The sequence below is a fragment of the Microtus oregoni genome, unplaced genomic scaffold, assembly GCF_018167655.1.
Source record: "Microtus oregoni isolate MIOR12 unplaced genomic scaffold, Mior012 000005F_ref0000423, whole genome shotgun sequence".
NCBI lineage: Eukaryota > Metazoa > Chordata > Mammalia > Rodentia > Cricetidae > Microtus > Microtus oregoni.
In genome coordinates, this window is record NW_024543064.1 from 12,737,472 (window position 1) to 12,765,405 (window position 27,934).

Genomic DNA, 27,934 nt, shown 5'->3' on the forward strand with positions numbered 1-27,934 from the left:
TGTGTCTGTGTACGCATGTGTCTGTGTGTATCTGCGCGTTTGTCCGTGTATCTGTGTCAGGGTGCGGTCCCCGGGAAGGTGTGCCCTAGTCACTGGCTTGACAGCCTCTCCGGGCCTCTGCTTCTAGGTTGGAGGTGGGCAGGAGGGTGCTGGTGGCCAGGTGGAGATCTTCTCCCTGAACCGGCCTTCGCCACGCACTGTCAAGTCCTTCCCCCTGGCAGCCCCCGTGCTCTGTATAGAGTACATTCCGGATCCGGAGGAGGAGGCTGAGGGTACAGAGGAGAGCCGGGTGGCTGCTGACCCCTCAGCTGCAGCGCATCCCACCGTCTGCCTCGGCTTACAGGATGGCAGGTGAGGGGCAGGAGGACGGGTCGGGATGGCTTGTCCTGCCAGGCAGGTAGCTGCAGGTAGTCCCTCCAGCTCTTCGGGTCACTAAGCAAAGCACTCTTTCCCAGCCTGGTGTCCCCAGGGAGATGGGAACCGGAGACAGCCATTGTGGCATATAAGTGTCAGGAGTAGCTTATGTCATAGCTGACAGCTCTGGCACCACTTCCTGGCTGTGCATCCTTAGACACATCGTGTCAAGCCAGGTTCTGGTCTGGTGAAGCTCAGGAGGACAGCATGTTGAGTGACTGAGTCTCAGGTTCCTATGGTCAGAGAGGCTTAGTGCTCCCCACCCCCATGCAGGGCCATGTGTGTACAGGAGGGCCTAATGGGGGTAGAAAGTACGAAAGAGAATCCCCCTGCATCTCTGCTCTTCACCTTGTCCTGTAGAAGGACGGCGTGTGTCTCCGAAGTACCTACTATGTGCCTCAAATATGCTGAGGGGGTTCTCTCACAGTGACCTTGCAGCCTGGGGGGGTTATCTTCATTCCCATTTCCCACACAGGGGGGAGCCGAAACTAGCAGCATTCTGAGAGGTGGTGAGGAGCCATGCTTACCCATGCCCCATAGTCTGGGTTGGGACTGTAGCCTTGGGCCCCGTCTGGGGGTTGGGACTGTAGCCTTGGGCCCCGTCTGGGGGTTGGGACTGTAGCCTTGGGCCCCATCTGGGCCTGGGCTTAGGAGAGATCTGGTGAACACCTTTTATTTTAGTTTTGAGCCAAGATACATTTCATGTAATATAATTTTAGGGGTCTGGAAGTGTGGCTTGGTGGGTGAACGCTTGCATAGCCTACACAAGGTCCAAGCTCCATCCCTAGATCTTCAGACTGGGTGTGGTGTTTCATGTCTGTGATCCTGGCAACTGAGAGGTGGTGGCAAGAGGATCAGAAGTTTAAGGCCATCCTTGGTTACATAGCAAGATGGAGACTAGCCTGGATCACACTGAGATTCAAAAAGCAGAACAAACAATACGAAGCAGAATCACCGTTCTAGCTATTTTAAGGAGCACAACTTGGTGGCTTCTGGCAGCCGCTACCGAGCTCCAGAATATTCTCATTTCTCCCCAGAGAAGCTTTTACCCATCTCATCCCCTCCTCAAAAACCGCTGATCACCCTCAGCCTCTGAGGGAATGCCCTCAGGCATGCCCTATACATGGCATCTAGTGCCTCATAGCCTCTGCTCCGGCTTCTCTTTACCCTGTGCATTCTTACACAGCCCCGGGGTGTTGTCAGGCTTTGTTCCCCGATGGCCCTCAAGTGGGCACCCCTGATCATTTGAGGAAGAGAGCTGAAGGTCAGCACTTCGGTCAGCAGCTAGGAGCTGGCGGTTGGATTTGAACTCAGGTCTGAGTGGCACTGGAACTCGGTACCTTTCTCATTGTATTCTGGAGCCAGAGTCCTATCTGGTGGCAGAAGCCAGGGTTTCTGTAGGAGGGAGGAACAAGGCTGGGCAAGTGAGGCCCATGCACGGGTAGGTGCCTGTGAGTCTCACTGATAGCATCTCTCCCTTCAGCATCCTGCTCTATGGCAGCGTGGACACTGGGACCCAGTGCCTGGCAACCTGCAAGAGTCCAGGCCCGCAGCCGGTGCTCTGTTTGCGGCACAGCCCCTTCTATCTGCTTGCTGGCCTACAGGACGGGACCCTCGCTGCCTATCCTCGGACCAGTGGTGAGGACTGGTGGGTGGGTGGGCTTGGGGGGGGGCATCAGGGCACCAAACTGGGCCTGGATCCTAAGCTGAGAGATTGAACAACACAGGCTGGGGAGGCAGTGTCAGAATGGGCTACTCAGGATGGGGGGGTTCTGAGACCTGACCTTCACTGGGGTCTACTGCTGGGTTCCCACACATTTGAGTCCCTGTAGAAGGAGAGCATCTATTTCTCTGCCAGCAGACAAGTGCTGGGGAACAGTTCCCCATGGGCTGAGAGACCGAGGGTGGTCTTGGAAAGACCTGGATTCTTGTTCAGGCTCTGCACTGTGACAGCCGTGTCCCTAGTAAGTGGCTCTTTTTTTTGTGCCTTGGGCTCTTTTGTAAAGTGAGAGTCGGGTGGTGCCCACCCCTCTTGGTTCTCGCGAACAAAATGACTCAGCATAGACTGGGCACAGGCCAGGATGGGTGCTGAGAAGGGGAGGCACCTTTGGGTTGTCACCGTCAGAGCTGTCGCTGGCATTGTCACGGAGCCTGAAATGGGAGGACGGCAGGGCTATGCTGCAGCCAGATGCACTGCACCCCAGCACTCCAGGAACGGTGTCAAGGATGTGATATACCCTCATCATCTTAAGCCTGGCTGCTACCCTGGGGAGTCACCTCTGTTCCAGGCGCTAGGACACTGAGCCTGGGGGAGGGGGGATCACAACTCCCTCATAGCCTTGTGAGAACTGTGCAAGGTCCCTGAGCCTTGCTCAGCCCCTAGTCTGGTGGTAAGGACCCAGTGGCAAGCGTGGTGGCCCCAAGACTCTACAGCAGTGTCTCCCCTCCCCCCAGGCACCCAGCTCAGCTTAGATCCAATGGCTGCGTCATCCTTGCAGCCTGTTGCAGGGTTATAAACGGATATTTGCAGTGAGGGTTTTTTTCCCCTACTTGGCACTATGTTGGTATTTTTAATTAGCTTTTGATAAGGCATTTATAGTTTTTAATTAAAGGGGGAAGAAGGGAAAAAAATCCCTTACCATCAGACAGAACAGAGCGTGTGTATGAATGTAAATCCTGGCTCAGATGTGCTGGGGTAGACAAGAGGGTCTGAAGGGACCGCCCACCCTCCTGTGTGCCCTAGACACCACACGACTCTAGCTTCAACCAGCCCTGCCTACCTGTGTGGGTGCTTAGGTGGGCGTGGCAGGGCTGCTGTAGGGCTCAAACAGCACAAGTTCAAGATCAAGACTCTTGAGAAGGGTCCATCCTAGACTTCTCTGGCTCTCAGTGGCATCTTGACTTGGGATGACATCACTTGTGTCCTCACGGGCCTCATGAGGATGTCTCCCTGTTCATGCGCCCTTGTGTCCCAATCTCCCCTTATAAGGACGCCTGTCACCCTGGGTTAGGGCTCCACCAATCCCGAGCCACTAATTACATCTGGAGGAATGTTGTCTCTAAGAAAGAGTCCATTCTGAGGCATTGGTGCAGGGTTAGGGCTTCAGGGGAGTCCCTGATGAAGTTTTGGGTTTAACAACTGGCTTTCAGCTTAGGGTTAGAGCCTGCTAGCTAGTCAGAATGGAGATGCCCTGAGGGTGTTACACAACCTCCCTTTCCTTTGAGGGTCTCTTCCCTGCAAATGTTTGCTTCCTCAATATGTAAGAACACCTACTGTGTTCCACAGAGATGCTTGTCAACCAAACAGACATGCCTCCCGCCCTTGTGAGGTTTAAAGCCCCCAGAGGGAGGTCAGAATAGCCAATTCAACAAGCAGGAAGCTGGGGGCTCCTGATGTAAGACTGGGATCACCGTTTGAGCCTGACTACCTAGTAGGGTGAACTGGGTGCCTGGGGTCCACCCCAAGAGGCAGGCCCTGAAGCTGAGACAGAGAGAGGTGGCCAGACAAGTTTCAAGTTGAGGGAAAAGTGGAGCAGAGGGACCAGTGTGTGTGTGTGAAGGCCAGAGGCACGGGTATGCCTAGCATCATGGGGGCCCCAGAGAGGAGGATGCAGAACTAGCTAATAGCAAGAGGGTAAGTGGCACTGGGCAAAGTCTGGGGACAGACAGCTGCTCATGAGGACCTTGTCATAGCTCACTGGGAAGTAGAGAGATGCAATACAGAGTCTAGACACTGGCCCGTTGGACAGGAGGGCAGGTGCACCCGGCATTGCACCCTTTCTAGAATCTTCTTCTCCTGGTATCTGTGGCTGTAGCTGTCATGGCTTCTGAGAGGGCTTCCCTTCCCCCGGTCCCCAGCTACCCTGTGCTTCCTCAAAGAGGTGATCCCTGGCCTGAAACCAGTCTCTTAGAACCACAGCACCACATGGTTTAAAATAGGTCCCAGAGTCCCTTTGCCTCAGGAGCAGAGGCGTTTCTCTGTGCTGTCCCTGGGCCAGCCTCAAGGTACCCTTCCAGAACCTCTCCGGGGTGCCCCTGATGGCGAGGAGTGTCTGGGATGCGGACTGCCCAGGCTTCACTGCTGTATCCTGGAGCTGGTGCTGGATGAGATGTGTATAGCAAAATGCAGCCTCCTTACCTGTGAAATGGGGGTGCAGACAGCTGTTCTGACAGGCTGTGTGTGCAGGTTACATGTGCAGATTTCCCCAGGGCCTACAGTGGAGCCCCCCACCTCCGCCCAGGGTGGGCCCCTCTCAGCCTCAGTGGCTTTAACTCTGCGTCCTGCCTCCTGGCACTAGCCAGATCCGTGGACCCCTGTGGGAGACCAGCGGGCTGTGTCACCTGAGGCTAGGGGAGGGGTGGAGAGATGCTGGCATCCTGAAGGTGCCTTTGCTGAGACAGGCCTGCCTCGCTGCTGACCGGCTGTGCACTCGGAGCCAGCCTAGATGAATGGGCTGTCACGCAGGGGCGGGGGCGGGCCCCGCGAGTGCAGGTTCTGGACCATGTGCTTGCTAACAACTACCCAAGGGTTGGGAAGCGGGGATGGTTGGAGGGGATGCCCCTCAAGCCCTGCCCAGCCTCGGAAATTACCTTTGTAGTCTGTGAAGCCAGTGAAGTGGGGGCTGGAAGGACTGTAGAGGACAGAATCTGTCCAGAAAACCAAGTCCCAGCAAGGTCAGCAAGTCCAGGGAGCCCCCGTGGGCTCTGACGGGGGCTCCTGGCCACTGTCCACTCTGATACAAATTTATATTGAATTTTATCACAGTGCCTGCTTTGGAGGGCTTCGGGGGACACCAACCCATGAAGGTGGGATGGTCAGTGTACACATGACCGGCAGGCCTCCAGTGACTGTGGTGTACTGTCCTTGGTGCAAGGGTTCCTCAGCCATTGCTGCTGTGTCCTTGGGCGAACCCCAGTTCCCAGCCTCTGAGATGCTACCCCAGCATCTTTAACTCCTTTCCTCAAGTGTTAACCCACTCACATCTTAGCCACAGTGGCAGAGGCTCTGTCATCTGGCCACAGTCACTGCTCACCTTTGGCCACTAGGGGGCACTCAAAAGCCTTGTATTTCCCTGAATCTGTTGCCCTGGGTCCTGGGTCACATTCCTATGGAGGTCTGGCCTCCTTCTGGTCACCTGCCCCTCCCAGAAGTGGGAAGCTGGGCTGGGAGGCAGCCAGGCTAGACCCAGCTCTGGGTTTAAACTCCTTGGGGGAGTTCTCTACTCTGGGCCTCTGTTGTCACCTTTAATGGCGCCAGCACTGGCTTCTGTAGACTACCCGGAGCCAGTGAGCAGGGACGACCGTGCAGCTGTGTGACTTGGGTAACTGAACTTGCAGCCTGTTAGCTGTAAGTCGGGGCCAGTGACAGTATCTGCCGTGCAGGCTTGTGGGAGGTAAAGACTTCATTCATGAGCAGAGCGTCTGGCACACAGACACGGAGGGGACTCAGCGTTGGCCACGGGCACTTTTCACCAGGGCCCCATGCTGTGTTGGGTCAGCAAGCACAGTTCCTTGGCTCCTTGCAGCCTCTGAGGAGTGGGGGGTGCGTGGTTATCACACCCATTTTAGAGAAAGACACCGAGGCTCAGAGAGGCCAAGTCCCTGCCCAAATGGACTTGGCACTCAGAGCCACAGAGTGCTCTAGCCTGGCCTGCCTGCTGTGCGTGTGGTCATGCTCTGAGTTGGAAGGAGTGGTAGTGTGTACGGGAGGGGGTCCCCCAGTTCTTAATTTGTTAGCTGGGCTGGGAGTATGGAGCAGGGTTCAGGCGGAGGCTGATGGTGGAGGACACGCTGACCACATGCGGCCAGGAGACGGGGTGAGGAGTTTGGTGGCTTCCCCGTATAACTTGGGGTCTTCTATCTCTGGGGACAGCAGGTGACTCAGAGGAGGGTATGTCTGCAGCGAGTGACTTTGTGTGAATTGTCTGCTGGGGACCTAGGGGGTGGTGGAGGGAGACAGAGGACTCTCTCCCGCAGCTGACTCTATCCTGCCTCCCCAGCCTATTGCTCTGGCATGTGCACTCCCCACAGACCCCTCATTGGGTCTCAGCTCCCCCAAGTCTCCTCTCTGCCCTGCACCCTGACAGCCTAGGGCAGCCACTGGGGCTCAGTGTAGCCAGAGATGCGACTGCAGAGAAGCCAGTGTCCAGCCACTGTGATCAGGTGCTAGGGAACGGTTCTCAGTGAGCTGGGCATGGTTGGAGGCAGGGAGGGGAGATGCTTATTTCTGGCCAGGCTGCTGCTTCAGTCTCTGGGAATGGAAGATAGAAATGTCACCTCTCAGAGCTTTTCCCCGCTGCATCTGGTGGTGTCTCTGGAGGGAAAGATCTTGGCAAAGTGACAGGAGCATCCTCGGGTGACAGGCTCTGAGGGAAGTCCTCATGATGTTGAGATGAGCTGGGTTCTCAGTGAAGTCCCTTCCCCCATCCAAACTGAGACTTTGAGAAACTGAGGGGAGGTCCACTCAAGGCCCTTAGCAGAATCAGGACCATGCTGGTCACAAGTCCCTGAACTCTGGGGTCCTGTGACCTCCCGGCAGGAACTATTGTGGAGATTGACTCTCCCAGAAGCCCCTGTGTATCCGTCCTCTACGTGTGTCTGTTCCTTGGTGTTTGGCACATGAGCTCATAACTGGATTGGTGGCTGCTGTCTCTACCCATTATAGTTTCCCAGAGGGCGGGACCTATAGCTGCTCCTGTCTCTGTTCTAGGCACCCAGCTCATGGCCCAGCTGGTCGTAGGTGCTTTCTGAGTGTGAGTGGAGTGAACGAATGAGGGAGAGAGAGTCAGAGAAGGGGGGAAGTGCAGGGTGGTCCCCAGGGCAATGGAGTATAGTAGCAGTCACCCCCGTGCAATGAGGGTGAAGGACCCTGGTGGGGGAAGGTATTTGGAGCTCTCAGCCAAGCTCCCCCTGCAAGGTTTCAGTCATTGACCCATGTGCTCTTCTCTCCCATAGGTGGGGTTCCCTGGGACCTGGAGAGTCCCCCCATGTGCTTGACGGTGGGCCCAGGGCCCATTCGCACACTACTGAGCCTGGAAGATGCCGCATGGGCCAGCTGTGGGCCGCGGGTCACTGTCCTGGATGCTGCCACTCTGCAGACTCAGGTACCCATACCCAGAACTTGCGACCCCAGAGTCCCTGCTGGGACACAGAGCTACAGCCATCTTGTGGCCCGTGCTTTTTAAGCAGAGGTATAGGTGGGGGCAAGCTGTGTGTCTCTTCTGGGATGAGGGCCCAGCCTCACGGGCTATGCCAGGCTTGCCTGTCCCACCTCGTCACATCCCATGCTTCATCCTTAGTGGCTGATAGGGACTTTGTGGTGACTTCCCAGATGGTATTTTGGTGACATTTGCCATTGTTGATGTGTTTGGATTATTGATCTGATCAGGATATGGCGCCAGACCTAGAGGGGAGCCTGACAAAGGTCCCCAGACAGGCAGGCTCCTTGGGCATGCACCCTGGTGGGGGCCTCTTTTCCTGTCTCTGCTAGGTTCTCTGTCTGGGACACCTCTGATTTGATACTTGATAGCTCAGGCACCAGGCAGAACTTGGTGCTGCTAGCTTGTAGGTGGCCAACGCAGGGTCCTGGAAGGTTTAGTTCTCACAGGATAAGTGGGAAAACTGAGGTATGGGTGCCATGAATGATTTCTAGGTGTGTGTGTGTGTGTGTGTGTGTGTGTGTGTGTGTGTGTGTGAGAGAGAGAGAGAGAGAGAGAGAGAGAGAGAGAGAGAGAGAGAAGTTGGAGATGTAACCTAATAGTCTCATTATCCATGTTCCTGCTTTTGCTGAAGGCTCAATGTGAGAGAGAGTCTGAACTGGCACATGGGTCTGGGCCAGTCGTCACTTGGACAATGAACACCTTTGTGTTCCCCATGGAAACACTGGTTTCTGGTACATGAAGGAGGACAACATATGTCCTTTCTGAGGTCCTGTGGCTCCCTGTAGGAGGCAGAACCAAGAGGTCTGTGGGTGTCCTAGGTGAGGAGGCTCATGCAGGGCCAGAGGCTGAGGCAGTCTCAGGAGTCAGAGGCCCAGGAGAGTGGTTGGTCTCACACACAGGTCTGAGGACCAGAGAGTCATTAAGGCAAATGCCAGTTTGAAGCAAGCAGTCTGAGGACCCCAAAGCATTGAGGCCTGGCTCTGAAGATGGAAATACCTTCCATCTGCCTTAGCTACCAAGTCAGAGAGCAATTCTCCCTCTCAGCTGTGGTGGTCGCTGGACCACGTGAGGCCCACACACTTGGGGAGGCCATCTGTGTGGCTCTGTCTACAGGTCAAATCTTTTTCTTCTACTGAAACACTCGCACATACATGCCCTGTGTCATGTTTGACCAGCTACCTGGACACTGGTCAGGTCATTGCCTGAAGTGACGCTAAGTGGCCATGTTGAAAGAGCTGCAGTACCAGCCCACACCAGCAGGGGCAATGTGGTGGACATGGGGGCAATTGGATGACTGACTGTATGTCAGCCAGCTCTTTAGCAGGGGAGGCTCTGTTTTTGTGAGCCACACGGCTCACGCGCACAACCTTGAGTGTCATTCCTCAGGTACTGTCTATCTTCAAGACAGAGTCTCTCTGATCCTGGAACTTATCAACTAGGCTGGCTGACTGTGTTCCCCTGCGATCTGCCTATCTCTGTCCCACCTCCATTCCCAGCATTGGGATACAACGCCTTCCTCTATTTTCTTTCTTTCTTTCTTTCTTTCTTTCTTTCTTTCTTTCTTTATATGGGTTCTGGGAGTTGAACTGAAGTATGCACACTATGCCATCTCACAAGCCCCATGCTGGCATTTGTAGAGAGAAAGCTGGGGTTGCTGGTAGCCACTTTGCTGCTCCAATGGGGTCTGTCCCATTCAGAGGTTACTTGGGCATGGCACTGAAGACCTGTGACCTCCCTGGTGCTGCTGGGCCAGACCAGAGGCCAGGGAGGTGTGGCCAGTGAGAACACAGCCCCGTCTTCCTGATTCCTTGTTTTCCTGAAGAGTGGGGAGGGGACCTGATAGCTGTAACCACAGACCCTCTTCCTGCCCCCCCTGCTGTACCCTAGAAGTCTTCCCTGCTAGGACCCCCCCCCCACTTCCCTTCAAGGCCCAGCCACCTTCTCTATCTTGGGAAAGGAAGGCAGATGAGGTCAGCTGGCACACCAGGTCCTGTGGTCCCTGAGACTGTTCCCTTAGAAGTCTCTTTCAGGGAGGGAGTGCTCTTTCAGGGGAACCGAAGATGGTGGCTGCTGTGGAGCTGGAGATCAGACTGGGGAAGCTGGAAGTTGGCTGCCTCCCCCAGACTCCCGGGCGATCTCGTTTACAGGAGCAGTGGAGGCTCCCCAGAGGGGAGAGTTGGCAGGACTGTGAAGGGCCCCACCTCTGTCCCAGCCACTATTGGCCCATCTCTGTCGGTAGGGCACCCTGCACTCCTGGAGGGGGTATAGTTTGTGAGCAGGGCTGGGATAGGACAATGGCTTTGTCTCTGCTGTGCTTTGTGACCTGGGCGGGTCACCGAACCTCCCTGTGCAAGGTGGTTAGACATCCATGATCCTGTGTGCTTAGCTCCCCGACTTTCAGCTGTGTGAGGCCTAGAGGGTCAAACTGCTTGCATAGACTTGGACATCAGTGGTATGGGCCTTGTCAGCCTCCGTTGGCAGGGCAGGTCTGCCTCCCTCTCTCTTCATGGGAAGAAACTCCATCCCCTCCTGCCCCAGGAGTGTGAGCTGGGTACAGAGGAGGTTTGTAGCGCCTGTGTGGCTCCTCTCACTCAATTCTGCCCCTCAACGGCCACAGTATTGTCTGGCTCTGGCCGACTGTCCCAGGGCTCCAGGGACCTCCTGGCTCCTGTGAGGCTGTGGTGATTTAAGATTAGGTCTGGACCAGCTGCTCTTATGGCAGGGTCATTCTGGCCTTTCACCTGTTCTGTACACCTGGCAGGGAGCCCAGGGTCACTGGCCAGGGAGTCCGAACTGGAGGGGCTGGGAAGCCGGAAGGAGAGCGTTCCTCGGCAGTTGGGAAGTTTCTATGCAGGTGAGTGGCAGCTCGCCTCCCCCTCCCCCATACTTTCGCCACAGCCACAGTCGTAGCTCAGTTACAAGATCACACCATGTATATTTAATAGAGCCGGCCTCCTGCCCGAATGGAAGGGAGCTGCCCGCTCTGGCATTGTGTGTTAGAGCTGGGTGGCTGCTGCTAATGACCGCAGACTCAGCCTTGGGCTAGCTGGCGCCAGGCTTGCCTCTGAGTCCCTGGTGAGACTAGCCAGTTCTGGGGGAGCCTCTAGAGTGTCCACACATTTCTGTCTATGGTTGTACTGAGCCTGGGTTCAGCACCTGCAGGGTCTTCCACGCCCCAGCATGCTGCTGGCTTCCAAGGGATCCCTGTGTAGCACCTGCCCATGTAACCTCCCCCAGGGTTGAGGAGGACCATGGGGACTGAACATTCTGGAAACTTAGAGCCAGCTAGCAAGTGTCCCAAGCTAGGAGACCTGGTCGTGCATTTCTCACTGGTACAAGGTGAAGACACCAGGGTTAATCTAGGTGTCTCTGTGCCTAGGAAGTGACAGTGGGTTTTGGACCTGGCCGGGACTTAATGTATTTTGCATATATAAACGCATTTTATCTTTAAGCCACCCTCTGACAGGGCAGTTGTTCCTGCTTAAAAGATGAAGAAACAGGCACAGAGAGGTTAAGTTATTCGCCCGAGGCTACATAGCTAGAAAGAGCCAGACTCAGGATTTGAGCACAGGTCTTACGGGTCTTAATTCCCAGGCAGCTTGTCTCAATAAAAAGGAGGTTCAGCCTCTTTTGGGATGTCACTCTGGGGGTTCCCGTTAGGAACCTGCATCTTTTACTATTGCATCTTCCGGGTCAAGGATTGTTCTTTGCACCTTGTGTCTGGTTCATTGATGGTGACAGCAGGTGCAGCTTAGGGGACAGTCCTAGTGGGCAGCTGTTGGATGCAGTGTATGCCACCAGCCTCCAAGACGAAGCCAGACCTGGCCTCTGTTCTTCAGGAGTTCTGAGTCCATTGTGGAGAGAGACCAGGTCTATGGTGTTACTTGGCATGGTGAGGTACCTGGTGTGGCTGGAACCCAGGGAGGCAGGAGCAGTGCAAACTCTTGCTAGAGGGTACACAGGACCTGGGAGGTGGGGATCAGGGCTGGGCTGGGCTGGGGCAGTAGTATGTGATATGTCACTCAAGAGAAGAACAGGGTGTCGGTTGGGAAGAAAACAGCAGGAGTCAGGCCCACATCTTGGGAGCTGGAGGCAGGCGTGACACCAGGTGGGCAGGGCGGTGGGGGCGGATCTGGGGAAGGGATCACTGAATGGAGGATTGTTTTCTCAGCCCACTTGGCTGGGTCCCTGCCTCCGTCCTGACCTTGCTCGGTTCAGGCCCCACGGAGCTGGACCACCGCTGCCTCTGGGCTTTGCGATTACCTCCTACCTCCGATTGCTTGTTCGGCTCCTTGATCCCAGCAGAGGCAGAAGCGAGGCCTGTTAAATAATAATGTGGCTCACCAGGGCCTGTGTCAACACCGCGTCCCCGTGTTCATTATCTGCACCGCCACCTTCAAAGTCTAATCCAGTTGTCTGGAGTTCATTCGGAGTGAGCGATCGCTGGAGGGGGAGCTGGCTGTGGGGTGATTGTTGCATCTTCATTAGAAAAAAACCCAACAAAGACATTGGGGACAGCAGGCTTGAGGCATGCGGGGTGAGCTCTGCTAGAAGGGTGTGGTGGGGTATCAGGCATGTCTGCTCCCACGTGAGTGGCCTGGGGTCTCTGCCTCCTACTCATGGGTCAGGGAGGGGTGGTGGGGACACGGCTGGGGCTGTGGATGTCCTTGAGTTGTTAGATATGTGTAATGCTGCAGACAGGTGGACCAGCTTGGTGTGCAAATGGGTACCAGTCAGAAACAAGCTCTTTTGTTGTATTTTAAAGATTTAATTAAAAAAAATTTCTTTTAGTTATATGCATGCATGTGTGTCTCTGTGTGGTTATGTATTATGAGTGTGGGTGTCCACGGAGGCCAGAAGATGCCATGGAGCTGGAGTTAAGGCAGCTAGAAGATATTTGACGAGAGTTCTGGGAATTGAACTTGGGTCCTTTGGAAGAGTAGCAAGAGGTTTTAACCAACTGCTGATCCATCTCTTTAACCACTTCCTTCTTCTTTCCCTGTTTTTGTTGTTGTCGTCATCCTCCTCTTCTCCTCCTCCTCCTTCTTCCTCATTCTCCTCCTTCTCTTTTAAATTTTATTATTATTGCTGGGGGAAGAAGTGCATGTACCACAGGGTGCCGGTGAAGGTCAGAGGACAGTTTCGTGTAGCCATTTCTCTCCTCACTTTATGTGGGTTTCAGAGTTTGAACTCAGGTCATCGAGTGCGCATGGGCCAGTACCATATTCTCTGATCTGGCCCTATGCTTTTTCTTTCTTCCCTTTTTTCCCCTCGACATCCACACACCCACCCACCCTTCTACTCTCTGCTGGCCTTGGAACAGGCTGGCTCCTTTGCACAGCCAGCCTTCGCCCTCTGCTGCCCTCTGCCCTAGGGACACATTCCCATCCCACTGCTCCATCTCTGCCACTCTGCCACTGGGCGGTACCGTCACCTCCCCAGCAGGCCACTCTGCCCTGGCTTCAGCCAGTTTGCTTCCATGCCGGTCACGACTTAACACGTGGGCTGGCCATGTGACTACATGAACATTTTTCACTTTCTGAAGACATCTCCTCGATGGTTGTCCCTGGGGCCACTAGGACATAGGCTCCTATGTACAGCAGGTACAGCAGGCCCAGGGGCTCATGGCTCCATGGAGGGCGTCCTGCGGAGCAGGTGCAGTTTGCAGGTCTGTGTGACCTGGCAGCAGCTACCTTTTCCCACACGGTCTGCGGTCTGCACTGGGAGAGGCTAAGACACCAGGGACCAGCCCAACTGTCTCTCCTGTCCTAGGAGGAAGTCTGAGACTGAGGAGGTGGGGACAAGGAGGCCACACCAGGAGTAAGGTGGAGGTTGAGTGAGTGCTGGTCAGGGTGTCTCCTGGCCATCGGGGTAGACCCTGCCTGTACAGTAGCTGCTGGTGTAGGACAAGATGGGCATTGTACCCTTGATCCAGATGAGCCAGGCTGTGGGGCACATGAACTCACAGCTGTGCTACTCGAGGGCCTAGGACCCCCTCAACACCTGCCTTGAGGGGTTTCTACCACAGCCCAGAAGCCCAGAGCTCAGCCAGTGTCTCTGGTAACTGTTTTTATCTTGCTGGGGATGGGACATGGGCCCCATGCATGCTTAGGAAGTGTCCTGCCACCCCACCCCCACCCCCTGGCACTTTGGAAGAGCCTGACCCTGAGGTCCTGCATCCATGGTGTCCCTCTCCCATTATACCCCTGCTCCCTGACCTCTGGAACAGCCCATATAGGGCTGAACTTGAACTCCCCCACCCCCATGGAGTTCTGCTCTGGGACTCAGCACTATGCTTCACACCCTAGCTGTCTATGGATACTTTGGGACTGTGCATGCAGAACGAAGCCACGCAGAGCAGGGCTGTATGGCTCGCCTGTTCTGGTTCTGAGAGTCCCCCTTGTCAAGGTGTGCAGTAGAGGTTCAGGCCAGCAGGGCAAGCACACCAGCTGACCCAGGACCTAAGTACCCAGCCTGGAGAGCATGAAGGCCTTGCTGGAAGCCAAGTGTACGCTGGCAGTCAGTGGTCCCACTCTGCTCATGCGCCTGCCCTGCGCTGCCCCGCGCTGCCCCCTTCCCCTCCCTCCTGACCAGTACGAACCCTTTTCGCCACTCAGTCCAACAGACAAGAGACTCCTCTGGACTCCTGGGCACCTTCCTGTGCACCCTATGCACCCATTCCCCCCCCCCCCCCCCCCCGCGCGCTCTTAATTTTCACGTTAGCGCCCAAACTTCGTTTGCATGCATTAGCTGTTGTAAATCCGTCATGGGCCCCGACACAGCATGAATAAAACATCACTGGGCTGTATTAGTTTTCCGTCTCTCATCTTATTTATGACACAAAACGGGTGGGAATTTGAAGAAAAAAAAAACCGAAACCCAGGCACGCGGCTTCTAGGGTAATGCGATGCAAATTGGCACGATAGCAAAATGAACCCCCAAGTTCTTGGAGCATCTAGGGACCCCCCTCAGTAGAGTGCTTGGTGTTTGGGTCACTGAAGCACGTGGGGTCTGGAGCCGGGTCCGTGGAGTCAGCTCTGTCTGGTTTTGTCTTAATTTTTTTAAACTCGTGCCTTATTGTCCTCCCGTTCTTATAAACGAGGAGCTGGCGAGCAAAGAACGCGAGATACTGACTTGCTAAAGATAGTGGGAACTTCCTAGGAGTTCAAAAGGAGGGCTTTCTACAGCAGCAAGGATTAGGTTAGATCTGCAAAAGAACTGCTTGTGGGGAGAAGGACGAGGGTGTTTTTTGGGATCCTGATGTTTTCTTCCCAGGGAGCACAGTAGAGCAAAAAAGTCAACCGTGAGGGCGTGGTCAGGCGTGAGGGAGTGGTCGGGAGTGAGGGCGTGGCCATGCGTGAGGGAGTGGCCAGGCATGCTGACTGCCTGGGTTTTGTGGTTGTTAGGACAAGGGTACCTTCTGGTCTCTGCCAGAGCTGCCTAAGGGACAGGGCTTTGGGTCCTGTCTTCTCACCAGGAAGAGCCAACTCTCTCTCCATCCAGTATTTCTCCCATGGGAAAGTTTAGGTTGATAAAAAGATTTTCATAGTTTTTCCAAGAAGTTTAGAGCCTCTGGCTCTGGGATCTGACAGAGAAGTTGACTCAGGCAGGGATGGGAACTGGAAGCGAATGGGAGCAGCCTGGGGAGGGGACAGATGGAGGCTAGGAAGGGACAGATCCCACACAGGTGGCAGGCTAACCCCGGTACCCACCTTGCCCGCCCTCCCTCCCTCCCTGGGGCTCTCCCCCATCTCCCAGACCCCTAAGTCTGTGGCAGGGGAAGGGGGAGGCAGGGACTCAAGAGACAGCCACCTAGCCATTTAGAATATGACAAAGACACAAAGGGCCGCAGGTACTGTTTACTGAGTTTCTGCCGTAGCCATGGGGCAGGGGCCACATTGCCCCCTGGGCTTTGGGTGTGCTGCCAGCCCTGCTCACTGAATGGCCTGGGGAAGAGTCTAAAGGACAGGGGTTAGACCAGTACCTGCCGCTTGGCTCCTTGGCATCAGGTCTGGTTGAGCCTATAGTTGTCTGTAAGCCTGCCAGCTGGGCTGAGGGAGGCTCTGTGGGAACCTCTGTAAGAGGTGTCCCACTGACCTCTGACCCTGTTGGGACAGGCTTGGATTGTGGACATTGTGGCTCAGAGATAAGCTGGCTGGCTTTATGGTTTCTGCTGTCAAGTGCCTAGTTTCCTGTAAGCTTTGGAATAGTTGTAGAACTCACTGGGGGCTCCAGCTGCTCCTTGCATATTCAGCCCCCAGGGCAAGCAGCTTAGTCTTCACCTCTCTTCCACAGCTCAGCCGTGGCCCCGTGGCCCCATGGCCTTACGGATGCTATGGATGAGTGGTCCAGGGTAACCTGGAGCCACGGGAGGATCAGAGTCAGGCAGAGGGAGGAGATGGAGTGAGGGGGAAGGAGCCACAGATGAGAAGGGGGAAGGAGAGAGAAGTGGTACCTCCCTCCCTCCCTCCCTCCCTCCCTCCCTCCCTCCCTTCCTCCCTCCCTCCCCTGCCCTCCCTCCCTCCCCTGCCCTCCCTCCCTCCCTCCCCTGCCCTCCCTCCCTCCCTCCCTCCCTTCCTCATCTGTCCTCACATCTCAGTGTGTGCACTGGCTCCAGCAGAAGCTGAACTCATGGACCTGCCCCCTCATGAGAGAGTTAAAACCCTGTCCCTGCAGCTGAGTTACAGTGAGGGTGTCTGGGGCTGGTCAGAGCCCTAGGTAGGCAGGACCCTGCGCCATCATTAGGACAGTCCTGGGAAGCCCTGGTCATGACTACTTTAAAGTTGAAATAACTAAGGCAAGGAGTGGCTGGACCGTGAATCCCGTCTTCAGACTTTGACTTTTGCCTCCCCCAGCAGTAATGAGCAGGTAGCAAAGCCTGTCTGAGGACCGGAGAGCCCACAGCAGGGGAGGCCTTTTGGACATTCGTTTTGTCTAGAATGATTCTTCCAGAACGTCACGTTTTGCACATTTCCTTGCAGGCTAAACTGTGCATGGTTATCATTATTGCTGCTGGTGGGACTCTTTGTCTGCCTGTCCCCACAGTAGCCCTGAGTTGGGAGTATCTTCCTTTCAGTTAAGGGAGTGATGTCCCTCCTACCCTGCCGAGCATGAACTGGCTTTCTGGGGAGAGTTGGAGATTGCTCCGTCTCAAGCCTTCTTGACCAGGGCAGTTTTTTGTTTGTTTGTTAGTTTATTTGTTTTGTTTTTCTGGCTGAGCCCTTGACCTCAACCAGGTCATGCAAGGCAGTGCACCACACCAACTAGAGTGTGGGAACCGTGTCTCATCTGAGTAACCAGACACCCTGGTTTGACCCAGGCTTGGAATTTCCTGAGGTTCCAGAGTCAAATGTCACAGCTGTCACAACTAGCTAGATACATGAACCAGAGCAAATTGGCTACCCAGGTGAGGGACTTGGCCCCCTCCCCTTTCCTGGCAATGCAACTCTGCAAATGTCCCTTTAGTCTTTCCTTCTGTTGCTCTGGCTGTGGAGGGTTGATGAGAATGAAGCAGACTGAGAGCGGCAAGGGACTTTTATGACGATAGCTTGTACAAGGCACCCTCTCGGGACATTCAGCCCTGCAGTCCCGAGTCTCAATTTCCAGTCTTTCCATTGGTCAACTGAGCCATGACACCCGCCATGCTTTGAAGTTCCTGTGTTTTGCCTTGAGTGATGGTAGAAAGGTGGTTGCCACCCTGTGGCTGTCCCCAAGGATTGGAGGGAAGCAGTGTGTGGTGGGCAGCCTATCTCCGTCCATGACCAGAATTCTCAGGACTGGCTAATCCGTGGTGACGGGACAGGAATGGGTGGCAAGCATCTCTTTCAGCCCAACCTTGATTGAATGCTAGGACCGAGGTTTCTCTGAACCTCTAGGAGTGGGCTGAAGTGTGGGGTCCACTCATACCCCTCTCAGCCCATCTGGGGCCCTCAGTCCCCTTTCTAGATTTGTTCGCTGTCTTTTATGTCAGTAACGCACTGGTGTCCAGTGCCCTCCCAGACTCTCTAGAGGTTGGTGTCTACAGTTGGCATCCAGGGAGAAGAAGTAGACACCTTGTCCACTGTCTCCCCTTTCCTGGGTAGCCTCCCTTTCTCCCTGTTCCTGGGTAGCCTCCCTTACCCTGTCAGCCTCCCAGCCCCTCGCGCCATCTTGGGCTCTAATGACTTTGAGTGCTGAGCACATCACCCTGGGAATTTATGGCAATGGAGCAAAAGCGTCACCTGGAGGCACATAAATATTACAGGAGCGGCTGTGTCAGCAGTCCTCCGAGAAGATCAGTCACCTGGAACCGGCAGTGTGGGTGGCCATGGCTGGGTGTCCAGAGGCTGTGGAGGTAGGCCCTGTGGAGAGGGGCAGACCTTGCATCGTCCTAGTCCCACTCAGCAGCATGCAGGGACCCTTCGGGCGTGCCATGTGCCTTCTCCACTGAGTCCTCAGCGCTCTGCTGGGCACATTCTTTCTGTCCCTGTCTAGTACACTAAGTCACTCACAGAGGAGCTGAGACCCTGCCCTCCCAAGGCCAGCTCTCTGTGTTTAATAATTACCCTGTGTGTGTGTATGTATGTGTGTGTGTGCGCCTGTGTGTATATGCACATGTGAGTGCCTGTGTGTGCATATACACGGAGGCCAGAAGAAGGTGTCAGATCTCTCAGTGCTGTGGTTACAGGTTGCTGTGAGCTGCCTGATGTGGGTGCTGGCAACTGAACTCACGTCCTCTGTAAGAGCAGTCCATGCTCTGAAACTTTGGGTTGTGTCTCCAGTGTTTCCCCGTGTAGCCCACACTGGTCTTGAACTCCTGACTATCCGTCCTGCGTCAGCTTACTGCATATCAGGATTGCAGGCCTGAGCCTCCACACCCAGCTCCCAGTCTTGAGAAGACTCGGCACGCTAGAATCCAGGCCCCTCGTTACTAGTTTGATGCTCGGTATTGTTTTGATTGGCCAGGGGCTCTTTGATTCGGACTGTGGACACATTTCCCATTGCTCTTCCACTAATTCCTTGCTTTCAGAGTTGGGAAGGACTCTGGGCTGTAACTCAGCTTTCCCTGCCCCAACCCACTGTCCCCTTGGTGCCCTAGCTGGTGGCCCCAAAGGGAATGGGGCAATGTACCCACTGCTACCTGCCAAGTGGTGTCACCTCTCGTCTTTATTTCAGGGGTGGGACGTGGGAGAACCCTCAAGTTCCCACTTAAACAGTCTCTTCCAGTCCTGCCAGGGAAAGTTTGATATCTGTTGGCAGGACCAGCACCTGTGGTTAGAGGGCTGTGTGCCAGGCTCCCTGTCTGGATTCTTTCCTGTATGGTCAGGATTGGCTTCCAGGAAAGACTGGTTTACCAGCTCAGCAGTTATGTGGTTTGTTGGCACTGAGCCCAGAGGGCACTGAGGCCTGGGGATCGCTGCTACCTTCCCTCACCCTGGGGTGCTGTGCTTGGATCCCCCTGGGACCTATGACGCTGGCATGTTTTCTGTCCCTACCTGTCATCTCTCTATGGGCCAGGAGGCTCAGCTAGGAATTCAAGACCAGCTTGCATTCCAGGCATCAGTCTCTTGCCATGAACAAAAGTACCCTCGCCCCCATGTCTTGTCCCTGTGAATGGGCATGGGCCTGCATGGTCCACTAGCCCCAGTATTGACTAGGCTGCCCACCTCTGGGGAAACAAGGCTGGGTTTGCCCTGCAGACTTCTTCCATCAGACTAGAGGCAGGGCACGGTGTTGGCGCCTGCAGATCCAGGAGTGGCGCCTGCAGGCCGAGGCCTCTCATTTCACAGTGGGTTTGGCTTCTCTTGGGGTCATCAACGCTCTGACCTTTCTTCTGTGTGGCCTCGTAATGCATCCCTGCTGCTGCGTATGTGCATGTGTGTGCATTTGCAGGCAAAGACGGTTTGCTGTTTTTTGGAAAAGATCACAGACAAAGCTTGCCGGGCCTTCCCTACTCGGTGGGTGCCAAATCAGTCCGTCACCGTGCTGAGCACTGAGCACTGGCTGAGGGGCGTTTGCCAGGCTCGGCTTCTGCATCTCCCCTGACTTTGTGCTGTCAGGCTTCAGAGGAGGATCCCGCTTGAGCTCCCCTGGATCCCCCTCAGGCTGGTTCTAGCAAACAAGGAGCCATCATGGATGTCACCAAAGAAACAGCTTAAGCCAGGGACTGGGCTGGACCAGCAGAGACAGGCTGCAGGCCTTGAGCTACGGGCTGTTGTACCCCTGCTACACTGCGTGGCCCCACTGTTTCTCCGTGTAGGCTTAGTTTCTCCCAGAAGTCAGGGAAACTTGAAGTGGAGGCTGCGGCTGAGAAGAGAGACACATCCCCTCCTGGGCACCCCAGGAGTGCTTAGAAAGAGCCCCCCAGTCTGAGGGAGGAGGCAGGTCCCTGTCCTCACCCTAGGGATGCCCCACCCTGTAGAGACCATGCACCCTGGCTATCTGACGGTCTGGGACTTCTGCTCTGTATGTGTGTATGTGGGAGTGTGTATGTGTGCATACATGTATATGCCTGCACTTGTGTGTATGTGTGTGCACGTGCATGTGTGAGTGCGTGTATACATGAATATGCATGAACTTGTGTGAGTGTGTGTGTGCGCATTCATGTGCATACACTGTGTATGGGTGTGTTTGTGTGGAGGGGCCAGAGGACACCCTGGGATGTCATTCCTCAGGTACTATCCACTTTTTCCTTTTGAGACGTGGCCTCCCATTGGCTTTTAACTAGATGAGTATCCAGTAGGTCCCCAGTCTCCACCTCTGTAGTGGTGAGCTTGTAATGTGCAATTAGGGGGAGAAACACGGAAAACCAAAAGCAAAGAACACAGGTTCCAAGGACCAAACTTGGATCCTCCTGCTTACAAGGCACGCACCTTACTGACTGAAACACCTCCCCTGTTCTGTCTTTAATCCCCTTGCCGTCCTCATTTACTCCCGAGCTCTTGCTCTCTGGGTTTTGAACATTATTTCTCGACTTTCCCTGCCCTCACCATACTATGAGAGATGAGGATTTGGTTTGCACCCCTCGTTCCTTTCCCAGGGAGTTCTGCAGGTTGCCGTGGTTACTTTAAATAATATAGATAGTTGGACATGGCCTGTGATCCTAGTATTTAGGAGGCAGAGGTAGGAGACTTATGAGCTGGAGGCCAGCCTGGGCTACATGGTGTCAGTCTAACAAGGGCTATATAACAAGACCCTGTCTCGAAGTTAAAACTATGCATATAGCTTCAACTTCTGCTAGCTGGTGGCTCTGTCTTTCCCTGCTGGAAGTCGAGGACCAGAAAGGAGCCCTTGTGTGTGTTGGACTTGGGTCTCCACTTGAGAGCCAAGCATGCATTGTTGCCTTCTTGTCTTGCTGTCACATTGGCTGTCTGTAGTCACTCCCGTTAGGAGCATTTCCACCACCGCAACCGGTCAGCACTGCACACCTGATTCCTGTTAGTTGCTAATCTGTGCAGCACACTGGGCTTCCAAGCTCTATTGCAGACAGCGATTCCGACAGAGCTTTGCTTTAGCTCGCGCTCTTGAAGAACATGGGAACCCCTGACCCTGGAGAGTGGGGGCTGGTCGGGATGGCAACCTTGACCTGATACCCCCATCCCCTCTGTATGTAGCAAAGCTTCGAGGCGCACCAGGATGAGGCCGTGAGTGTGACACACATGGTGAAGGCTGGCAGCGGTGTCTGGATGGCCTTCTCCTCTGGCTCCTCCATCCGCCTCTTCCACACCGAGACCCTGGAACATCTTCAGGAGATCAACATTGCCACCAGGACCACCTTCCTCCTGCCAGGTGAGGCTGCGTGGCTTCCAGGGTCTGGGGTAAGGAGGACCACCTTCCTTCTGTCCGGTGATGCTGTAAAACTAGCTGGGGCTGAGATAAGGGGACTGACACTCACGGATGCCAGCAGGTGGGCAGCCCAGCTCATTCAGTGCTAGGGCAGCCTTGGTCAGCCTCAAAAACTGGTTCACAGTAGACGGGAAGTGGTAGGGCTGGGTTTATTCCCAGGTTTGTCCTATCAAAGCCCCCATTCCTGACCCTTTGCCCCCTGTACCACATCTCAGCAATCCGGGTGCTCAGGAGTGGGGGCTGTAAGTTGGCAGGCTTTCCTGCGCTGGCAGCTGGAACCAAAAATCCATGGACAGGGGACCCAGGCTGTCTACACTGTCCCACTGAAACACTGGCGCCTGTGTTGGACAGATGGGCTGTGGCAAGGCTGGGAGTGGGTTTGAGCTGAGTTGGGGAAAGGCTCACTGGCCAGCACCTTGGGGGTCTGAGGGCCTCCCCTAAGATCTGCTCCCTATTTCCAGCTATGACCCAATCACCTTTTTGGCTGTTTCTTCCTCCTGGCTAGTCAGGGCATCACCAGGGTCAAGTGGCCATTAGCAAGCTAGGCAGCAGCCATGACTGTCTACTAGCCAGTCTGCTAGAGCCCCGTGCCAAGCAAGACTCGGCGGATGGCATCACACTGTGCTCTAAAGTCCACAAGCTGCAGATGGTCCCCAAGTTATAGAGGCAGACATAGGTTTCCTTAGCAGGATCATAAGCTTTGATATGCAGTGGTGGGGACGGTCCCTTCCTCACCATTCCCCTGCATCAGAAGCCCTGTGTTGCTTGTGGTCCTTTTTTTTCCTGCCTCCTCCTCTCCCTTCCTCCAGTTTGATTCTATTTCCTGAAAGGTGAGGAGGGGGGAGCGGGATAGGACTGGGGGACGGACCAGTTTCATCCATTATACAACACAATAAAAAATTCTCTGTATCATAGAAATACTTCTGCATTTATCTTGATAGCTAAATTATTTCAAGATAATGGAACAATGGAAAAAATGGTTAATCTTACGAGGTTTTGAAAATCTTGGGAGCCTTGTCTAGTCGGGGCCGAGGAAAGAAAGAGACGGCAGCTTCAGCTGTCAGAGGCCTGTCTGGGGGGTGGAGAAGCACAGCTCTGGCTGGACCCATGGCTGTAACCCTGAGGACCCCCGACACTGTGTTCCTGACTTTTAAAGGGGTGGCACCATGGGTGAGTGTCATTGTTTCCAAGTCATGAGAGACCCAGGAGGCTGCACGACAGGCCTATCCCTAGGTGGCAGGCACATCCTCCCCACAGACTCAGTTTCTCCATGGATGAACAAGAGCTTGGTGGATCCATAGCTCAGAGTCACATTCTTGTTGGGCCCCCTTCTCTGCTTGGCCACGGTGGTTGACTCCTTCATTTGCACCCGTTACTCAGTAGTTCTTGGCATGAGAAGCCTCAGTCCTGACAGGGACGTTTACTGTCTTCATTCTCTCTGTCCCCATTGTTATCTTCATGCCCCATCATGCTGGCCTATTGCCAGGTGTCTCCTACCAAGCTCTTTGCCCACCCTGAGCTTCTAGGTCAGTACTTTCCCAAGGCACTAGCTGTGTGATCAGATGGTGGTGGTGGGGCTTTCCTGGGTCTTGGCCTTCTCTAGGTCTGGGTATCCAAACTGAGTATTTAGCACCACTGAGCTGGGAGAGCCCGTGACCCCCAAGCTGAGCTGGAGTTAGATACAGTGGCAGGAATCGGAGGGCAGAGGGTGGCTTCCTGTCCACCCCACACTGTGCCCTGGAGGAAGAAAGACTGAACAGGATTTTTAAATTCTTTATTAGAGATATTTAAAACAGGCTTTTAAGTATTTCCTCTCCCCCACACCACCAAATGAAATAATTGCATAATTAGTAATAAATTTGTTCTTCCTCTAAATGTGGATTTTTTTTAGGGTGTGTTAAAAAATTTATCACGTTTCCTTCCCCCACCCTTCCTTCCACTCGAGCACCCGACTGGTATTAATGCATTTTTCTAAACCTAAACTCCCTCCTCCTTTTAACTAGACAGGTCATTAATAAAATGTTCTCCGAGAGCCTGAGCTTTTAAAAGTTGTATATCTCCAGATAGATGGCCAGGGTGAGCTGAGCCCTGTGTATTAAGTCTTTATGATCAAATATTTATCCACCATTAGAATTTTTTTCTTTTGGACTGTTTGTGAAGTGTCTCGCTCTTTTTCTTGAGGTGGAAGGAGAGGGGCCCCAGAATGAAGCCTTTAGATGAAGCCATTTCTCGCCTCTGTCGTCTCGTTGGGCCTCTCTTCCACCTGTCTTCCATTTATCAAGCTTTGCTATGGTTGGGTTGAGGATGCCTCCAGCGCCAGCCGCTGTTGGTCTTGGGGTCTAGGGAGCTTATGGAAAGGAACGAGTCATGTGGGGTGCAGCACATCTACAGCTCCCTCTTGGCCCTTTTTTTTGTTATTTTGGGGTTTTGTATCTGGGGTGGAACTAAGCACATTAGAGTCTAGGGCCTTTAAGTAATTCTAGTATTACTCAATGCACTTCCAGTGATTGACTGTGTACTACTGTCTCAGAGCTGTGCTCAACCGTGTGTGTGTGTGTGTGTGTGTGTGTGTGTGCATCCACCCATCACCCACCCACCCTTTCTATTATCTGCCCACCAATCTATTCATCTATCTATCCATCTACCAACCCATTCATTTATCACTTGCCAATCTGTCCATCTGTCTGTCCATCCATACATCTTTCCGTCTGTCCACCCATCCATCTGTCCATCCATCCATCCATCCATCCATCCGTCTGTCCATCATACCTCCTGCCATCCATTCACTGACTGTTTAATCCATCTATCTGCCCATCTATCTACACACTTGCCAATCTGCCTACCCATCCATCCCTCCATCCATCCTTTCTTTCATCCGTCTGTCCATTCATCCATCATCCACCCATTCATCTATCCATTGTTCATCCATCCATCATCCATCCACTCATCTTACCCATTCGCCTGTTCATTTACCAGTCCGTCTATCTATGCACTTGTCCATCCATCCATCCATCCATCCACCCACTGCCCAGTGAACTCTTACATCCACTCCCCTATCCACCCTTCTTCTCATCTGTCCATACATCTACTCATCTACCCATCTGCCTAGAGTAACCTGGCAGCAGTCCTTTTTACAGACTCTGCCCTGGCCCCCTTCAAGTACGTGCCACTGCTACCAACTTCTATCCATTACAGACTGTCACACCGTCTCTTCATTGGCTTGCAGCCTGGTGCCAGGCAACTGAACCCTGACACATAGAGCCTGCATTGGCCAGGCACTGTGCCCTTAGGTGTTACCCTGCTGTGTCCTTACAGCAGTTCCTTTACACATGGGGAAACTGAGGTCTGACTGGGTACCCATGTCCTGACCCCAGCATCCTCCCACTTGTCTTGGGGGAAATCTGGGCTGTACAGCTCCCTCCCCAGGATGAACTGAGTTCATGTTGTCTCTCTCTGCAGGCCAGAAGCACCTGTGTGTCACCAGCCTCCTCATCTGCCAGGGTCTGCTCTGGGTAGGCACTGACCAGGGTGTCATTGTCCTGTTGCCCGTGCCCCGGCTGGAGGGCATCCCCAAGATCACAGGTGAGGTTCCAGGGCTGTCTGGGTAGGTTTGGGGCTTGACTTCAGGGATAAGGGGGAACCTGGCCCAGACATCTGCAATACCCAGTGATTCATGATAGAGTCCAGCCTCTCTGTCCCTCTTACCTGAGCCAGGGCATGGTAAAATGATAGCCTAGGATACCACCTCCCACCTTCTGATTCTTGCTTTTCTGGTCTGGGTGGAGAAGTTCACACTGGCCAGAGAATCTGAGCATTGGCTGAGGCACTTGATGCATGACAGAGGCTCTGCTGGGCCCTGCTGCCTCTCTTTGGAGTGGGGTATCGAGGTAGAAGTGTGGGCTCTGGGGATAGGCCCGTGTCATCTGTGGCAGCCAGTCTGCCCTGACCTGTGATCCTAGGCCTAAGAGAACAGAAGCAGGGTCAGGGGAAACCCCTGGTGTTTAGGCACTAGAGCTCTGGCCCCCTTTGCCTCTGCCTTGAAAGGGAAGACTGTAGTCTCCTCTAGTGTCCGGTTAGCCCTGGGTGAGAGGAGGAACCAGCCTGAGCCAACCATGCCAGACCTCTACCCTCTTCTAGACTCCCAGATTTCTGGGTGTCCTGTCTTCATGTTGCACCTACTAGAGCAATTTATTCATGCAAGGATGGCACCCAGGCTGGGTGGAACATGGGGATGCATGAGGCAGGTAGTGTCCAGGATAGCTCTGGTCCAGGCAGAGGGTGCCGTGGTGGAGTGAGATCAAGGAGTAGCTCTGTACCACTTCCCCGGGAGGATGCAGGCAGGATGCAATGTGGCTGGAAGGAAGAGCTGGAGAGCCTCTTACAAGACTTGGCTTTTTGGGTGGAGTTCGGAGGGAAGTTATCAGTGAGGCTTTTCCACGGGAGATGGTGGATGGCCCCTGTGAAAGGCTTTTCCTTTTAGGCCACCAACCAGCTCCCCAATCATGACATGGAGACTTCTTATCTATGCTCTGCCTAGCTTAGGCTCATTTCTGGCTAGCTCTTTTAAATTACCCTGTTTCTCCTTATCTACCTTTAGCCTTGGGGCTAACTTTTTACTTTTCTTTCCTTCCACTTGTCTTTCTGTCACTATTTCTCGTGTCAGGCTGGCTGGCAGCTGCCTGGTTTCTTGTCCCAGGCGTCTCCCTCGTTCCTTCCTCTCTTCTTCTTTTTCCTCCTGAGCCTAGATTTCTCCTCCTATTTATTTTCTCTGCGTGCCAGCCCTGCCTAGCCTTTTTCTGCCTAGCTATCAGCCATTCAGCTTTTATTAGACCGATCAGGTGCCTTAGGCAGGCAAGGTAAAACAGCAGCACATATTTATATAATTAAACAAATACAGCGTAAACAAACATAACACATCTGTACATAGTTAAAATAATATACCATAACAGGCCCCACTTGGTGAAGTCATGCCATGAAGCATGGCATAGACAGAGCTCATGACCTCTGAGGAGATGCCAACATAGATGGCAGAAGAAAATGTCCTACCCACCCAGAAAGTTCCCCAGAAGTACTTGGCTGTCTCCCTTAAAGGCCTGTCTCTTGACCCTTCTCCTCTGCTCTGGTCTCATAGGGAAAGGCATGGTGTCTCTCAATGGTCACTGTGGACCTGTGGCCTTCCTGGCTGTGGCCATGAGCATTTTGGCCCCCGATATCCTGCGGAGTGACCAGGAAGAGACTGAAGGGCCTCAGGCCGAGGAGGACAAGCCAGACGGGCAATCTCACGAACCAGTGCCCACCCCTGATAGCCACCCAGGCCGAGAGTTAACCCGCAAGAAGGGCATCCTGCTCCAATACCGCCTGCGCTCCACAGCTCACCTCCCGGGGCCCCTGCTTTCGGTGCGGGAGCCAGCACCCACTGACGGTTCAGCTCTGGAGCACAGTGAGGAAGACGGCTCCATCTACGAGATGGCCGATGACCCTGATGTCTGGGTACGCAGCCGGCCCTGTGCCCGTGATGCCCACCGCAAGGAGATCTGTTCTGTGGCCATCATCTCTGGTGGGCAAGGCTATCGCCACTTTGGCAGTGCTCCAGGAGGCCTGAGTGGGCGACCGGCTCCGTGCAGCGAGACAGACAGCACACTTCTTATCTGGCAGGTGCCCTTGGCTCTATAGCTACCCATCCTGCCCATCTGGAGGTCACAGGGCAGCTGGACCACTGCAGACATGCTGGGACCCTTTTTGGCCCAGCTGGGTTCCCCCCAGGAACCTGCACAGGCCACAAGACAGGTCTGGATTCTCCACTGAGGCCTTGAAGAGCAGAGGGAAACCTCTGGAAACAAAACTTCAGAATGTTTTGGGGTGGGTTTTAGGGTCTTGGGGAATGGAAGAACACACTTGGAGAATATGGCCTTTTTGTTTTGTTTTGTTTTTGAAGCAAAAAACATAAAACCTCACCACTGCCTGCTGAACCTGGAACCTTTTGTTGGGGCTGAGTGAGGCTCAGAGGTGTCCGTGCCCCTCCAGGAAGGATGTATGTGTGGGTGTCTGAGCATGTGGGCTAGCGTGTGAATATATATATGAATACTTATGTTCGATGTATATTATATGTATAAATACAATCTGTACATAATGGGTCTCTGGGAGGTGCTGGAATAAAAGGCAAGAGATATGTGGGCCCTGTGGGGTTTATGGAATGTAATGGGGGTGGGACACCGTGAATGACTTTTGCCAATCAGGAGATGTTGGGGACCAGGGACTCCCCTGCTCCAGCATGATGGATCGTGCTAGGACTCGGTTGGAGGCCACTCAGGAACACACCTCGGAAGCTCCATCTAAGGCAGTTATTAGTAGCTATCTACAACTGCCTAATTTGCATATTAATGGTTTGGTCCATCATCTCTTAGCCACACTTCAGGTGTGGCTGGGAGAGCCCTGCCAGGGTGGGTGAGAATTGAACAGGTTGGACAACATACATGACCACCATTTTCATCATGGCAGAAGGTTTGCTTTCTCAAGGAGGGGCTCTTGGGTGCTTT

The 27,934-nt window shown here is 54.1% G+C and overlaps 1 protein-coding gene across 7 annotated transcripts in view; it reads left to right on the top strand.

Annotated features, from left to right (window-relative positions):
- Positions 1-27,571, top strand: part of Arhgef10l (Rho guanine nucleotide exchange factor 10 like) — a 123,147-nt gene extending 95,576 nt beyond the window's left edge. For all 7 annotated transcript variants that reach the window (XM_041652425.1, XM_041652424.1, XM_041652427.1 and 4 more), the window contains 6 exons: positions 128-351; positions 1,898-2,052; positions 7,369-7,517; positions 21,167-21,341; positions 24,858-24,980; positions 26,530-27,571. In XM_041652425.1, the coding sequence (XP_041508359.1) occupies positions 128-351; positions 1,898-2,052; positions 7,369-7,517; positions 21,167-21,341; positions 24,858-24,980; positions 26,530-27,071 (1,368 nt within the window). In that variant the 3' untranslated portion in view covers positions 27,072-27,571. The remainder of the gene's footprint in view (positions 1-127; positions 352-1,897; positions 2,053-7,368; positions 7,518-21,166; positions 21,342-24,857; positions 24,981-26,529) is intronic.
- The last annotated feature ends 363 nt before the right edge of the window (positions 27,572-27,934 follow it).